The following is a 14,703-nucleotide window of genomic DNA, read 5'->3' as shown; positions in this document are numbered from 1 at the left end:
TTGTTTCACAGGCAGTGATATGTTTGTTCATAGTGTTTGTTGAAGATGTTTGTTTGACTTTGGTGAGAGACAACACCTGCAAAGAATCAAGCAGATGTATGCAGTGTAGAATGGTATCTAGTCCTCGTTTGGTGCAGCGGCGTGTGTGCTTGTCGCTGGTAGCATCTGTGGTGTCCAAGGGGAGCAGCTTTTAGATCAATGATTTGTTGAGGTGACAATATTCGTTGTCTTGACCAGGGTTGGAGGAGAATTTCTGCACTCTGGTGTAGAGATACTTCACTGTGTGTCATAAATCCATTGGGTTTGTTTCCTGAGATGGTGTTTCTGAGATGGTGGTCTGTGGGGACTGAAGGGCTGTAAGTTGTGATTCTGCTTCCACTAGCTGATTTTGACACTCATACAACAGCCTTTGAAGGGATGAGTTTTCTTCCTGTAGCACAAGGCATTCTTTCCTTGTGTTGATGTATTATTGGTTGGTTGTTGTCAGTTTATTCTTGATGACGGATCACAGCAGTGGCAGCTTATGTACCATTGAAAGATAGGAGTCCTCATGTTATGGTAGGGCTCAGGCCGGTGATCATCCAATGGTATCCTTGATGGTGAAATTACTTGATCTGCAGGGTGGTACTTCATCTTGTAAATTCAGCAGAGATGGAATGCCATAGGAAATTGCTCCCAGTCAGCAGTTGGTTGACATCAGCATGAAGAAATTTCCACGTGAAGTGTTAGCTGCTGCTGAGGTCAGTGTCTTAGGTGACCATTCTGTAAGTGGCAATGATCAATGCATTTGCTGCTTGTAGTGTAAGTGCTGAGTAAGGGGCATAAGGGGGTAGGGTGGTATTCAGGATTGTACTGATTTCAGACCCGAGTCCACCAAAAAGAGCCATTTGGTGTGATGACCTTGCACTTAGAGCCTGGAGTTGATACCAATGGGTGGGTGATACAAACTGGTTTGGTTCACCAGGTATCTCGCGTGGCGAATTTTGTTTATGCCATGGCCACTGACGCCAAGTAAAGATTGTAGGACACATTTGGGTGTTGGCAGGGCTGGGAACAATTGCGTGCCATGGTGCTGAAGTGGGTGTGAAACTAGCAACACAGAACAGTCTATCATTTGTTGTCCACATCAGGCACTGTTTGGAGGGTCTGGTAACAGTCAGTCATGTCCAGATGGGTAGGAAGGCAAGGTGGATGCCACTGCTCTGCACATGACATGTCAGAGGATTTGGGTGAGCTCTGTACTGTTCAGTGGCGGCGTCCTGGAGAGGACAAGATGGCTGCTCTCGCTCCATGCTCAGCACTCCTGGTAACCTTGGAAGGGGTCTGTGTCACTCAGAAGCTGTCTGGAAACTCGGTGTGCAACAAGGCTGCCTGCAATATGTAGTGCCAGTGGCTGCTGGATAATGTGGATGGCAATTTTGCAAAGCATATCTGTGGTTTGCTAACTGTAATTTAAGGCCCAGTGGATGTCATTTGTTGCAAATTATCCCAGCTTGCATTTCGTGTTGCAATTTGCTTGACCATTTGGTCTACAGTCAAATGTTGGGCAATAGTGGGTGATCCACCATGGTCTGTAAAACAAGCCATGACTGCGAAAGTGGTCATTCATTTAATGGATGGCTTGAAACACTTGTTGGTGGAGGTCTTGCACAGTCACAGGAGCAACTCTATTTTAACTGCCTCAAACTTGTTCAACATAGGTGGAGAGCGTTTCATATTGCTGATCATGGTGGTGTGTTTGCCTAAATGGCACAATAAAGTTGAGTACTTCGGTGCATCATCAAACGTGTTGTATTCAGTGAATATTGATTCAGCAATAGGAACTAGATATGAGACTGATCCACTAAGAACGGAGGCGGTTTAGGTGGTGTACGTGGCACTGTTGAGGTGTTGCAGGGAAGGTGCCCATAGGCTGCCATTTGATTAGATTCGGAGGTAGCAGCACATGGCACCCAATTTCACGTATGCAGTGCGGTAGGAAGGCTGGGAATGTTCTGGCATGACTCGGCCGGCTGAGGTGGGGAGGGATTCGTCGCCTGAGAGCCCAACGCGATAGTGCAATGCTCGGTGGGCGGCTGCACAAATGTCGTTGTATACAGACTGGTGAGGTGGCTTACACGCATTCGGACCAGGCAGTGTTCAGCAGGAAGTGGGTTGATCTCCTTTGCTGAGGGTTGAGGGGGCAGGTTGTGCCACGTCTGGACGAGGATTTCGGGTGTGCATGTGAGAGAGTGGAAGAAGTCACTTTCGCTCACACCTTCTTATTTGACTCGTCCTGCATCGCTCGTTGTACCATGTTATCTACGAAGAACCCTGCTGAGCCCAACGTAATGTCCGAAAATTCCTTGTTGGTTACTGGTATCAGTTGTCCTGGCGACGGTTTGCCTGTCTGTTAAGTACGTTGCGTATATACTATGGTCTGTGGTCATTACTGTGGGAATAACAGGGGGCCTGAGTCTAGAAGAATGATGTACAGAAACCTCGGCGAAGTATTCCACACTTTATTCCCGTGAACATAAACGGAACACATACAAGATACATTCGCGAGATACGCACAGTTCGAGAGACGAGCGGGAACTGGTGATTAAAGACCATCTTCTTAAGCTACAGATAAACCATGTCCGTAGTTACTGCGATCAACAAGTTGGCCGGCGTGATACTGGTGGTCGATATGGCCACATACATATTTATATACTGTCTTCATGAAAAAATACGTAGCCTATGTCTGTCGCAACGTTTATTAGAGTATTGTGTAAAAATTATTGTTAAAATATAGTCTGTGGACATGAATGATGCCATTGTGTAATGGTGATGTTATGTCTAACGTGAAAATGCTATGAGGAATGTGACGTGGGGCCCCATAGAACCGCTGGTAGCGACTAGAAGAATGGTGGGGGATGGCGTGAGGTATAGCGTTCTGACTGTGGTTGGAAACAGTGGTACATCTCGTGACGGATTTTAGTGTTGGAGCTGAATGATTTCAAGACAGTTCTGTATATACTATGTATATACTATGGCGTGAGGTATAGCGTTCTGACTGTGGTTGGAAACAGTGGTACATCTCGTGACGGATTTTAGTGTTGGAGCTGAATGATTTCAAGACAGTTCTGTATATACTATGGAGTCGTTCAGCGTGTGCTCGTTAAATATCGCGATAAAAACACATGATACGCCGACCGAAGTGCCTTTACTCCCAGGTGCAATAATATTGTGGTCGACTAATACAAAGGAGGCTGTAGTAAAATAAAAGGGAGGCGTTTACAATGTGGATAAGTTGTAATTATTGTTTCCTTCCGTAAAGTTTACTAAGTGATTAAAAAGTTCACATGGCATTAATTCGACTGAAGTTCGAGTGTTATTTTTTGTAAATATCTAGGAGGTTAGACCAAAGCAAGTGGAGTTAATATTTATCTGTGGTGCTCATAGTCATTTGTTCCTTGTGTCAATTGTCAAACTGTGCCCTTTGCCGGCAGACATCAGCTGATTTCTACTTTTCGAAGAAGCTAAACTTTGCTCCAGATAATAGTACTCTTATTTACGTAAATCCCGACATGCTTTCACAATGGCAGTAGCATTTAAACGGGAGAGGTATTTCTTGTACAACGATTTAGCATGTCTTGCATTTGCTTTGCAAGGCAAATGGGTTACCATAGATCTGAGAAATGAGTGTTGTGTGTATGGAAAAGTCAATACGGTCGACGGGTGAGTGTCTTTTTTACTTTAGTGCACTGCACATCATCTGTGCACTATGTTATTGAGGCTGTTGGAGAAGTGGTATCGGAGTGAGAAATACATTTCGCCTCGTTATTTTTACTAACCATCACCATTTACTTGACGTGGGTCAATATGTATGCGTATTCGTTCGAAATGATCATGGGAAAGTTTCACTCCGGTACTGAATTATCGTTCGTGGTCTAATTGATTTTCTACCCAACTACGTGTAGGGCTTCGGAAATGGGAGTCATGTGGTGGTGTTAGAGATAAGTAGATTTGTAAGTTTTATTTGTTCATAAATGAGGCAGTCACACACACAACGTTTTTCGTACGTGTTATGATGTTCTAGATATCCAGAGACAATTGTGCGGTGTTGTTTATGTTGCCCTATAGATGACCCCTTTCTGTTCCACATGTGCGTGCAAAGTCACAAACAGAAGGTCGGTTGAATTGACTGATATGACATACATCTAGTCCTGTAAAATGTAATACTGGCTTTGGCTTAATTGAAGCCTTTGATACCGCCTTGCTAGCTAACGACCAAACTGACTTTTCAACCTAACCTAGACCTTGGGCTGTGCTAAAAAGCACTGTCACCTCAACCAAAATTCCAAAAGATAATATAGAGAAAAGCAAAACAAAAAAATCAGCATCTTGTTCCTTTTCTCTTTGTGTATGTATGATGTCAAACGCCACATCATTACGTTACAGTATTGGCTGATTAAGTTGATCCATATCATAAACCCAGAAGGTGGTTTAAATTCTACATGCTTTACCACACATAGTCCTCTGCTTTCCGCAGGCCATTGTCTCAAGATCCCCAGTCACATGTGGCGGTGGCAGTTGTTTGCTCATCCAAGGATCATTTCGCAGCATTATAGGAGTCTTTGGGTTAATGTAAGGAAAAATATACGCCCTGTTACGTACTGACATGTGAGTATACACACATTTTAATAAGGAGAGGGCTTCATGTTGAAATCGTTCCAGCATTTGCTTTAAGTGATCAAGGAAAACTACAGAAAACTTAAATCAAAATGGTTGGGCAGAGCATAACCTTCCATCCTACCAAATATGAGGCCAATATCTTAACAAATGCACTGTCATTTGGTTATACCTAACACAATACTCTTTATGGTTGTACATGTGTGGAACAAGTTACCTTAATAAAGCAGTGGGGAGGGGGAACCTATACGCTGTTCATTTAGTTGCTCAACACTTCCTACTGCACCACAACATGCCCTTGGAGATGTCAAGTCCTTGACCATCCTGACACACACTTTTTTCTGCTCCCTATCTGCCTAACTAAAAAACTGAATGAATGTCCTCTCATGATTTTTTGTTATTACTGACCTATGCTCTTGAGTTTTCTAAATAGCTTGTTCTTGTCTTATATGTTAGTTGTAGATATACAATGACTGCCTTTTTAAATGTATTTTAGTTGTCTTATTCATCTCCTAGAACAACAGTTCAATCCCGCATCCGGCCATCCTGATTTAGGTTTTCTGTGATTTCCCTAAATCGCTTCAGGCAAATGCCGGGATGGTTCCTTTGAAAGGGCACGACCGACTTCCTTCCCTAATCCGATGAGACCGATGACCTCGTTGTTTGGTCTCTTCCCCCGAACAATCCAATCCAATCATCTCCTAGGGCAAGTTATTACACAGTTTTAATTCTGAAACAAATGCTGCTTACCTTTCATATGTTTTTCCTTAGTTAATGTAAGGCAAAATTGCCATTGTTCCATGATCAGGCATGTGTGCTCAGAGTGTATTTCCAATACTACTAATTTATGTACTCATTCCTTGTGTTCATGTATTCATTGCCTCCGTAATTTCTTCAGTCATCAGGCTTTACCAAAAGCATATTGTATTTTTCAGAATTATGAATAGATAAATGCTACTTACCATGAAGATGACATGCTGAGTTGCAGAGAGGCACAGTGAAAAGACTATTACACATTTAGCTTTGTCAAAGTCTTCCTTAAAAAAGAAAACATACACACACGCAAGCACACTTCACACTCACGTGACCACTGTTATTAAGTTAAGTTTTCTGACATCAGGTACTGAAATGTCTTCTCCAAATAAACCAGTCTATCTTAAATCATGATAACTTTCATACAAAAGGAGGAAAAAAGAGCAGTCAGTGTTCAATATCCTGTTTGTGATAAGATTATTAGAGGATGAGCACAAGAAACAGTGACTTTTGCATAGTAAATGTCTCACAAAGCTTAGAAAAGAATTTTACACAACCCAAAGAAATTCTTGTGTGTGAAAGCTGTCACTGGCACTAAAGTTGGTCTAGATGCTGATGGATGATGCATGAACTGAAGTTGGATTAGCAAAGCAAAAGCTTTGATGTGCATGACAGATATCAGTTTGCTAGTAGGATATTTTGAAAAAGCAATGAGTCTAAGTTGGCTTACAAAATCTTGTGCAACCTGTCAGACAGTATTGCTCAAATGTGTGGGACATATAACAGATGGGACCAATGAACCTGGATCCCGGATGTATACAAAGAAGGGTGGTGTGAACAGTCACAGGCTTATTTGACCTGCAGTAGATCATCATAGAGATGTTGAAAAACCTGAAGTTCCAGAAAGATAGACACAAACTAGCCCTTGAGAGCCTACTTACAAAGTTTCAAGAATCAGCTTTAAATTAGGAATGTACTTAACCATCCTGTACATGTTAATCCTGTAGGGACTTTGGAGACAAGATTAGATTAATTACAGCATGCACAGAGACAAGGAGGCAGTCAGTCTTCCCATTCTCCATATGTGAATGGGTCTGGGAGAGGGATCAGCCAGCCTGGTACATGGGAGGTACCTTCAATCATGCAGTTGTCAGTGGAGTTTAGATGTATATGTAGAAACTCAGATTTGACATGACATTAAGCAGTGTCCTTCCCAAAGGCATTGTATTGGTGTTGCCTTGAGTGATTTACGGAAACAAAGGAAATTTTAAATGTGCGTGTTTCAACAGGTGTTTTAACTACAGTCATTCTGAACACGAGACCAGTTGCTCAACTACTGCACCAACAACTTTGGTTCTTTTCCCTTTTTTTTTTTTCAAATTTAAATCAGATTGTGGTCTCACTGTGTATGTACAGTATATTTATACAAGGAAATGATATTGTAGTTAATTTGAAGTGAAATGTCAAACAATTGGTAGTAAAATAAGCATCTGTGGTACTGGACAATAATTTAAACTAATAATTGAGGTAGGTACCAGACCTTGGCTTAATTCACTTAGCTCCTATTTGACTTTACACAGAACGTAATCTGAAACTAGGTATTTTCTTAGCTCATATTTATTGAGAATTTCTCACGTATCAAACAGTCCCATGTGACTGGAAACCAAGACATTTTACTCTGTTTTAAAAGAATGGATGCACATAAATATAAACTGAGTTAATTATGTCTGTTTGCAGGACCCTATAACATTTTTGAGAGATGTAATTTGATATTACTCAGTGAGATGACAGAACACAAAACATCACCGTAATTGGTGTAAACATGTCTTGTGCAAAATGTGCTTCACATGGTGTACAAACAATATTTTACAAATAATAGGAATGTGTTTATTTTGCTGTCCTCGATTTCTGATAGGTATCCACTGCCACACTGTACTATTAACTAATAACAGAGATACTGTTATACAAAGTAGCTTCTCAAATATTTGAGTGGCTTAAACAATTTACGACTGATGTAATCTTGTGTGTTACAGTGGACAGTCGGTATTTAACAGAAACAATATTGTTATCAGTGTTTATGGAAAATATTAGAGTTACTATTATTCACAAAGGATGTGTTAGGCTGAGATATCTCCACTCTAACTGTTAGCTGTTGGATACAGGAATACATCCTTTTTGGATGACTACAGTGAGATGCAGTATGGATTAAGGGAATATTTCCACTTGATGAACTGAATGATAGCTTTCCCTACATTTTGACAATGTGAAATGTGTTTCGTTTTTTTTTTTTTTTTTCATCTCACAACATACACAGTTTCAGAACAAATGTCTGATGTACAGGAGACATGTCAAGGTTACAATTAGCTTATTTGAAATGTTGTCACACTTACAATAATACTTTGTCAAGAATTTACTTACTTAAAATTTGTCAAACTTACAGTATTTACATGTACTATAACTATCAAAATTTTTATTCCATTTTAGGGATCCAGCTCAAAGTATCACTTTGTCCTTCATGAAATCCTCCACAGAGTAGCAGCATCGTTCAATTAGAAAATCATGTTACATGCTTTTTGAAATATTTATCTTCATATGCATTATGTCACACAATTTTAAGTGATGCGAGGTGAGCATGAAGTTTTCTTTATGCCTTGTGTTGTATGAGTGTTCAACATTTTTTTAAATTTTTTTCTATTTTAATGGGTCAGCTCTGCTGCATAGCAAAAGAACCACCTCAAAGATGTATAAAGAGGAGGCAGTTGATATTTTTAGGTCTTTAAATAATGGTCGAGATGACGCCCTCGGCTGTGCAGAGCACATGTTGCGAATCATTCTTTTTTGCAACTTTAAAATTTTTGTAACATTTCCAGAGTTTCCCCAAAAAATTATGCCATATTGAATAATAGATTGAAAGTAGCTATAGTATGCTATTTTCCTGGTGGCACAGTGTAAAATTTCCTCTGCAAATGCAAGGTTGTTCATTCATTAGCTAGATATTGTATATGAGAATTCCAACTCAAAGTTCCCAGGAACCTGACTGAGTCAGTTTCTTCCATTTCTTGATTGTTATGAGTGATACAGATTTCTTCAATTTTTGACTGTTTGGTTTTAAAACTCCTCATGTGGGTTTTTGAAACGTTTACCCTTAAGCCATTTAAACTGAACCATGTTTCCAAGTTACTTAATGTATTCATGACACTGTGGTATATTGTCAGAATTATCATTTTCAATTAGGGCAGAATCAGCAATGAGTATTTATATTGAGAGGCAAGTCATTTACATAGAACAGGGACAAAATGGGTCCAATGATGGCGCCTTGAGGAACACCTTGTGACACAGTTTTCCACTCTGAGAATTAATCTGCTCCATTTGATGTGATTACAACCCTTTGTTTCCTCTTCAAGAGATATGATTCAAACCATTTCAAAGCAATATCCCTTATTCTGTACCTGTTGAGTTTGAAAAGCATGAAGGCATGGTTTACAGAGTCAAATGCTTTTGTAAAAATCACAGAATATTCCTGTGACCTTATCTTTCCTGTCTAGTGATGAAGTAATTCTTTTAATAAACTCATTTATCACATATACTGTGTTTTTGTCGTGTTGGAAGCCAAATTGGTTATGTGAAATGATATCATTCGGTGTGATGAAGCTTTGTATCTGAAAGGCAGCAATGTTTTCAAATGGTTTTGATATGACAGGGAGTATAGAAATGGGACGATTATTTCCTATATCATCTTTTGAACTATTTTCAAATGATGATTTTACTTCTGCATATTTCAATAGATCAGGAAATAACCTTTCTCAAAGGATATGTTTATTATGAGAGAAAGAGAGAGAGAGAGAGAGAGAGGATGAGCTATTATGTTGTAAACTTTGTTAATTACTTTGATGGGTATCCCATTCCACCCAGCAGAGTTTTTGTCTTTTAAGGAGAGTATGACGTTTTGAACAAATTTTGCTGAAACTGTGTTGAATTTTTTGAGACATTCACTGGTATTGCCTTTTGACCCAAAACTCTTTACTTTCTGGTCATAATTTGCTATGTCTAAATCAGATTTGGCTACATTTATGAATTATTCATTGAAGCACTCAGATATTTGAACTGGATTTACAACCGATTTTTCCTTAAGTTTGATTTGTGAAATGTCTTGTTTGTGATTTCGGAAACCTGATTCAGACTTAAACACAGACCATACTGCCCTTATTTTTCTGCCCTAGAATTAATTTGTTGCCATTTGTTTTGAAGCTTTCACAACTTTCTTAAAAATAGTCCTAACATATTTTACAAAATCAGGATCTTTGTTGTACTTCAGCTGATTGTGTAGCTTCCTTTTCCTCTCACTGGATATTTTTATACATGGTGTGATCCATCTTATCTCACTTGATGTGATCAGAAAGCCCTAAGTCTAGACAGAACTTATGTACATTATCAAAGTAGGAATTTTTCTTTCTTCGTTCTCCATCTCCTATACTTCTTCCATTTCAGTGTTTGAGGTTGCTCTTTGTTTCTTCTTGCTCCCTCTCTGCTCATTAAGGCTGGCCCATTCTGCTGTGTAACAGGTGACTGGGTAATGCGTAATTCCCAGATCTGTGTCAACGGATAGGGTTCGCACATACCCTCTGGCACAGGTGAGGCCCAGGGAGGGGTGATTGTATGAGCTGTTATCTTCACAAATTGCCAACTGATCCCTCTGTCAGGAGTTTGGGAGGTGTGTCCTCAGGTGTGAGCAATCACCTAAGGCAGGTGAGCCCACCTCTGATGGGGGCTCCCAGTTGGAATGATCGTGCCATCAGAACACTAGCAATCGTCGGGGATTTTCTCGTAATGAACCAATCGTCATCTCAGCCTACGTCTACTAAGTGTAAAAAGAATAAGACTAAAGATTCAAAGACTCTCCCAGCTGCACCTCTGCTCCTCGTGGTATCACATGATGGAGGAGGTTAGTCCTTTACTATGGTTAATCCATTTATAATTCAGAGAGGTGTTGATGAAATTGCTGGCCCTTTGTAATCGTGCTCTCATTTACGGTGCTCTGCTTTAGGAGACTAATAGTGATTCTTAAACCCAACAACTGCTTGTAACTTTGCTCCTTTAAAGCTATGCCCTTTGTGTTGAGGCTCATTGATCGCTGAATTTTTCTCATGATGTTATTTATACTATGTAGCTCAATGGTCTGAGCAAGGGTGGAGTCAAAACTTACCTCTGTGTTCAGGGTGTCACTGCAGTCCATCAGGTAATAATAAGATTGATGCAACCTTAGTACCTAAACACATTTTTTTCCTCACAAGTGATAGGATAGTGCTTCCATCAGAGATCAAAGCAGGCTATGAAGTCATCAAGGGTCGACTGTACATTCCAAAGCCAATGTGCTGCTACCTGTGTCCACATTACAACCACGCTCGAATGGCCCCCCAGGGAGTGCCCCACTCTTTGGCAGGTTCGTGCTTGACTACCATGGGGCCCCAGCCATTGCAGCATCTTTTCTCTTCTGGGTGCATGTCTATCCTTCCCTCCCTCCCCTGGGGAACATGTCTGGGATGTTATTGGGAATGTTCCGCATTGTCTGTTGATGACATAAGAACAGTCTCACCACTGTTTTTCATTCCCTTTTCCTTTCTTTGTTTCCCTTCACCTCTTGTTCCTCTGCTTCGGAATTCGAGATTCCTCTTTTTCTTCTTCCTCCCTGTGTGCTCCTGAAGGTCAGCCCATGCATCTGACATGTAACAGGTGACTAGGTAATGCGTAATTCTCAGCCCTGGGTCGACAGGTAGAGTTCGCACATACCCCCTGGTACAGGCCAGTCCCAGAGAGGGGTAACTGCCTGAGCTGCAACCTTTCCTGCAACCTTTCCAAATTGTTGATTGGTCCTCCTGTCAGGTGATTGGGAGATGTGACCTGAGGTGTGAACAATCACCTAAGGTGAGTGCGTCCCCTTGTGAAGGGGGCCCCCAGTTGGAAGGAGCACGCCATTGGAGACGCTGGCAATCATGGGGGATTTTCTCGCAATGAGCCAGTCGTCTTCACAGTCAACATCTACAAAATGTAAATGTAATGAGGTTAATGATTCAAAGACCCTTCCAGCTGCATCACAGTTCCTCGTTGTCTAACGTACTGAAGACGGTCGGTCCTTCACAACAGTAGATTGGTTTGTTATTCAGGAAGGTGTTGATGCAATTGCCAGCCCTATGAAATCTTGCTCTCATTTACAGAATGGTTCTTTGCTTTTGGAGACTACTTCTTGCCATGTCGCTTCTCCGCGGCTGCCCGGTTCATACTGAGGCCCACCAAACTCTGAATTCTTCCCATGGTGTTATTTACAATAGGCTACTCGATGCTCTGACTGGGGCTGAAATCCAGTCATACCTCTCTGATCAGGGTGTCATTGCCATCCATCGGGTGATAAAAAAGGTAGATTCCTCCTTAGTGCCCACCCGCACGCTTTTTCTCACTTTGATAGAGCGGTGCTTCCATCCAAGATCAAAGCAGGCTATGAAATTATCACAGTCTGACTGTACATTCCAAACCCAATGCGCTACTACCAGTGTGATCGTTTCAACCACCATAGAATGGCTTGCTGCCACCCAGCCAAATGTGTAACCTGTGGTAGGTATGCGCATGGGGGTGATTGCCTGCCTCCTTCTCCCTCCTGTGTCAACTGCAACAGTGGCCATGCTGCCTCCTCTCAGGATTGTCGCATGTATCTTCATGAGTGGGCTGTTCAAGAATCTGAGTAAAGGAAAAAGTGCCTTACCCAGTTGCTCATAAGTTATTGGCTAGTTACAGACCCTGTGTTCTCCCTTCTAGCACCTATAGTTCTGTTACCCTTCACTCCGTGAAGGACATGGCCGTGCAGACATGCAACCTCAAATTCAGCTCTGAGGTTGTGAAATTGCCCAGTGTGAAGGCAGCATCGCCAACCTCCCGTCCAGCTGTGCAACAAGCCATCAAACTCTTGCCTCGAAGGGCAAAGCCACCAGCTACACAAGTGGTAGGGCAGAAGGAGTAGTCCCGTAAAGACTTCCTATGTCCCTCCAGCCAAACAATACCCGAGTCTTCCTCTGCTAACCAAAAAGGCTCGAGGAAGTCCACCAAAGGCAAATGGTCTTCTCCTTTACCAACTCAAAGATCCTCTTCGATGGTGTTACCATGTGATACGTTAGCCCAGCCAGCCTCCATGTCAGGGGGGTGCACCACCAACCATTTTTCTGCATTGGACTCCACAGACCGACAGCACAAGCAAACCGATGTTTCTGTGGACCCCATGGAGCACGATCCTCATGCTTTGTGCCCTGTGGCAGCGACTCTTTGCAGGCTGTCAGGCCTTCATCTCTTCCTCATCATGGCTCTCCTCCAGTGGAATGTTCATGGCCTTTGGTCTCACAAAGAGGGTTTACAGCTACTTTTAGCATCGCAGTGTCGCCTGATACTCTGCCTTCAGGAAACGAAATTGCGTCCTTATGACCGCTTTGAACTTTCACATTTCTTCCCAGTTTTTGACCTTCCCCCTGAGGTCAGCATTCCATCTCATGGGGGCATCATGCTGCTGATACAGGATGACTTACGTAGTCAACCCATCTCCCTGACTACCCATCTTCAAGCTGTTGCAGTTGGCCTTTCCCCCCCTCGTCCCCCTTCCACCTCCCCCCCCGCCCCCCACCCACCCACACTCCCCGACTTTTTCTCTCTGTACCATTTATATCCCTCCGTCATTCACTGTCTCCAGGGCAGACTTTCTTCAGTTTATTGGGCGGCTACCTCCCCCATTTCTGCTACTCGGTGACTTTAATGTACATTATTCCCTTTGGGGATCTCCCAGAACCTGTCAGAGATGTGCCCTCTTAGATGACATTCTTAACCAACTTAACCTCTTCTGCCTTAACACTGGAGCACCCATTTTCCTTTCCAATTCCTTGTACACCTATTTCCATTTGGACCTATTGTTCTGCACTGCCCAGCTTGCCCATTGTCTTGAGTGGTCTGTTCTTTCTGACACTTACTTGAGTGACCAGTTCTCATGTGCTATCCGTTTGCTGACTCCTACCCCACCTGTGTGCACACCCAAATGGCAGCTTTCTAAGGCTGACTAGCAGCTTTATTCCTCCCTGGCGACCTTCAGAGAACTAGATTTCCCCAGTTGTGATGACCAGGTGGAATAATCTCACAGATGGTGTTGGATAGTCTGTCAGAGACAGAGCACCTCATGTTCCTAATAAGGTGAGTACACCGTTCATTTGTTATATATTTTTACGAGCGTGGGGATGTGAGGGATGTCGAGCATGTCCCATGTGTCCCCCGATCGGTTCACTGCTATATTCGCCTCGAGTACTGCCTGCACTGAGGTTGACCATTCACCCGTGGTCAAGTGGGAGATCATTCTAAAGTCTGGCACGCAGCAAAAGACTTTCTGAGGAGCCAATTGTAGGGCCTCCCTGGTTGATGAACAGGTTTCAGCCGTTATCTGTGGCTGATGATATCACTAAGCTGGATGCAGCTGTCCACAGTGTTCAAGAGGAAGCTTCTCGACTCGCAAGGTCTGGGCATTCACAGAGGGTGTATTTGCTGGTAGCTGGGAGCTCTGTTAGGTAAGTAATGGGGACCCTTAGGAATATGGCTGCCAAGGAGGGAAAAGAAGCCAGTGTGCATTTCGTGGCTAGCGAAAATGCTAAAGAATGCTAGTCTCGCTTGGGAGATTAAGGCGGAGCTCACCATCTTCAGCACCATCGATACAACTGACTGTGGTCCTTTGGTGCAGAGCCGAGTGGAGGCTCTGAATCAGAGGCTCAGGCGGTTCTGTGACCATATAGGTTGCAGATTCCTTGACTTGTGCCATTGGGTGGTTTGTTTCCAGGTTCCGCTTAATAGGTCAGGAGTCCACTACACACAGGAAGTGGCTACATGGTAGCGGGGGCTGTGTGGAAGGGACTGGGCAGTTTTTTAGGTTAGGTGGTCTCAGGAAACCACAGAAAGGGCATCCGTCTAAAAGGGGCAGTCAAAACAGTAAGGTAGTTGTAGAAACGATCAATATTGTAGATGTAAACTGTTGTAGCTGTGTTGTGAAAGAACCAGAGCTCCAAGCCCTAATAGAAAGTACTGAAACTCAAATAGTTATAGGTAGAGAGAAAGCTGGCTAAAGCCGAAAATAACCTCAACCAAATTTTTTTCGAACTATCTAACAGTGTTCAGAAAGGATAGATTAAATACAGTTGGTGGTGGAGTATTTATTGCTGTCAGAAGTAGTTTGCATTGTAGTGGAATTGAAGTAGATAGTTTGTTTGAAATAGTATGGGTAGA

General features: G+C 42.4%; 1 protein-coding gene across 2 annotated transcripts in view; it reads left to right on the top strand.

Annotated features, from left to right (window-relative positions):
• The first annotated feature begins 3,330 nt into the window (after window positions 1–3,330).
• Window positions 3,331–14,703, top strand: part of LOC124606001 (U7 snRNA-associated Sm-like protein LSm10) — a 53,617-nt gene continuing 42,244 nt past the window's right edge. The window contains exon 1 of one of the 2 annotated variants that reach the window (XM_047137967.1): window positions 3,331–3,702. In XM_047137967.1, the coding sequence (XP_046993923.1) occupies window positions 3,563–3,702 (140 nt within the window). In that variant the 5' untranslated portion in view covers window positions 3,331–3,562. Of the gene's footprint in view, window positions 3,703–4,015; window positions 4,155–14,703 lie in introns of those variants that run through there. The other variant, XM_047137973.1, reaches the window with a different exon arrangement.

The sequence above is a fragment of the Schistocerca americana genome, chromosome 1 (assembly GCF_021461395.2).
Source record: "Schistocerca americana isolate TAMUIC-IGC-003095 chromosome 1, iqSchAmer2.1, whole genome shotgun sequence".
Classification (NCBI taxonomy): domain Eukaryota; kingdom Metazoa; phylum Arthropoda; class Insecta; order Orthoptera; family Acrididae; genus Schistocerca; species Schistocerca americana.
The sequence above is the reverse complement of the archived record's forward strand: the minus strand, read 5'-3'. Positions and strand labels throughout refer to the sequence as shown.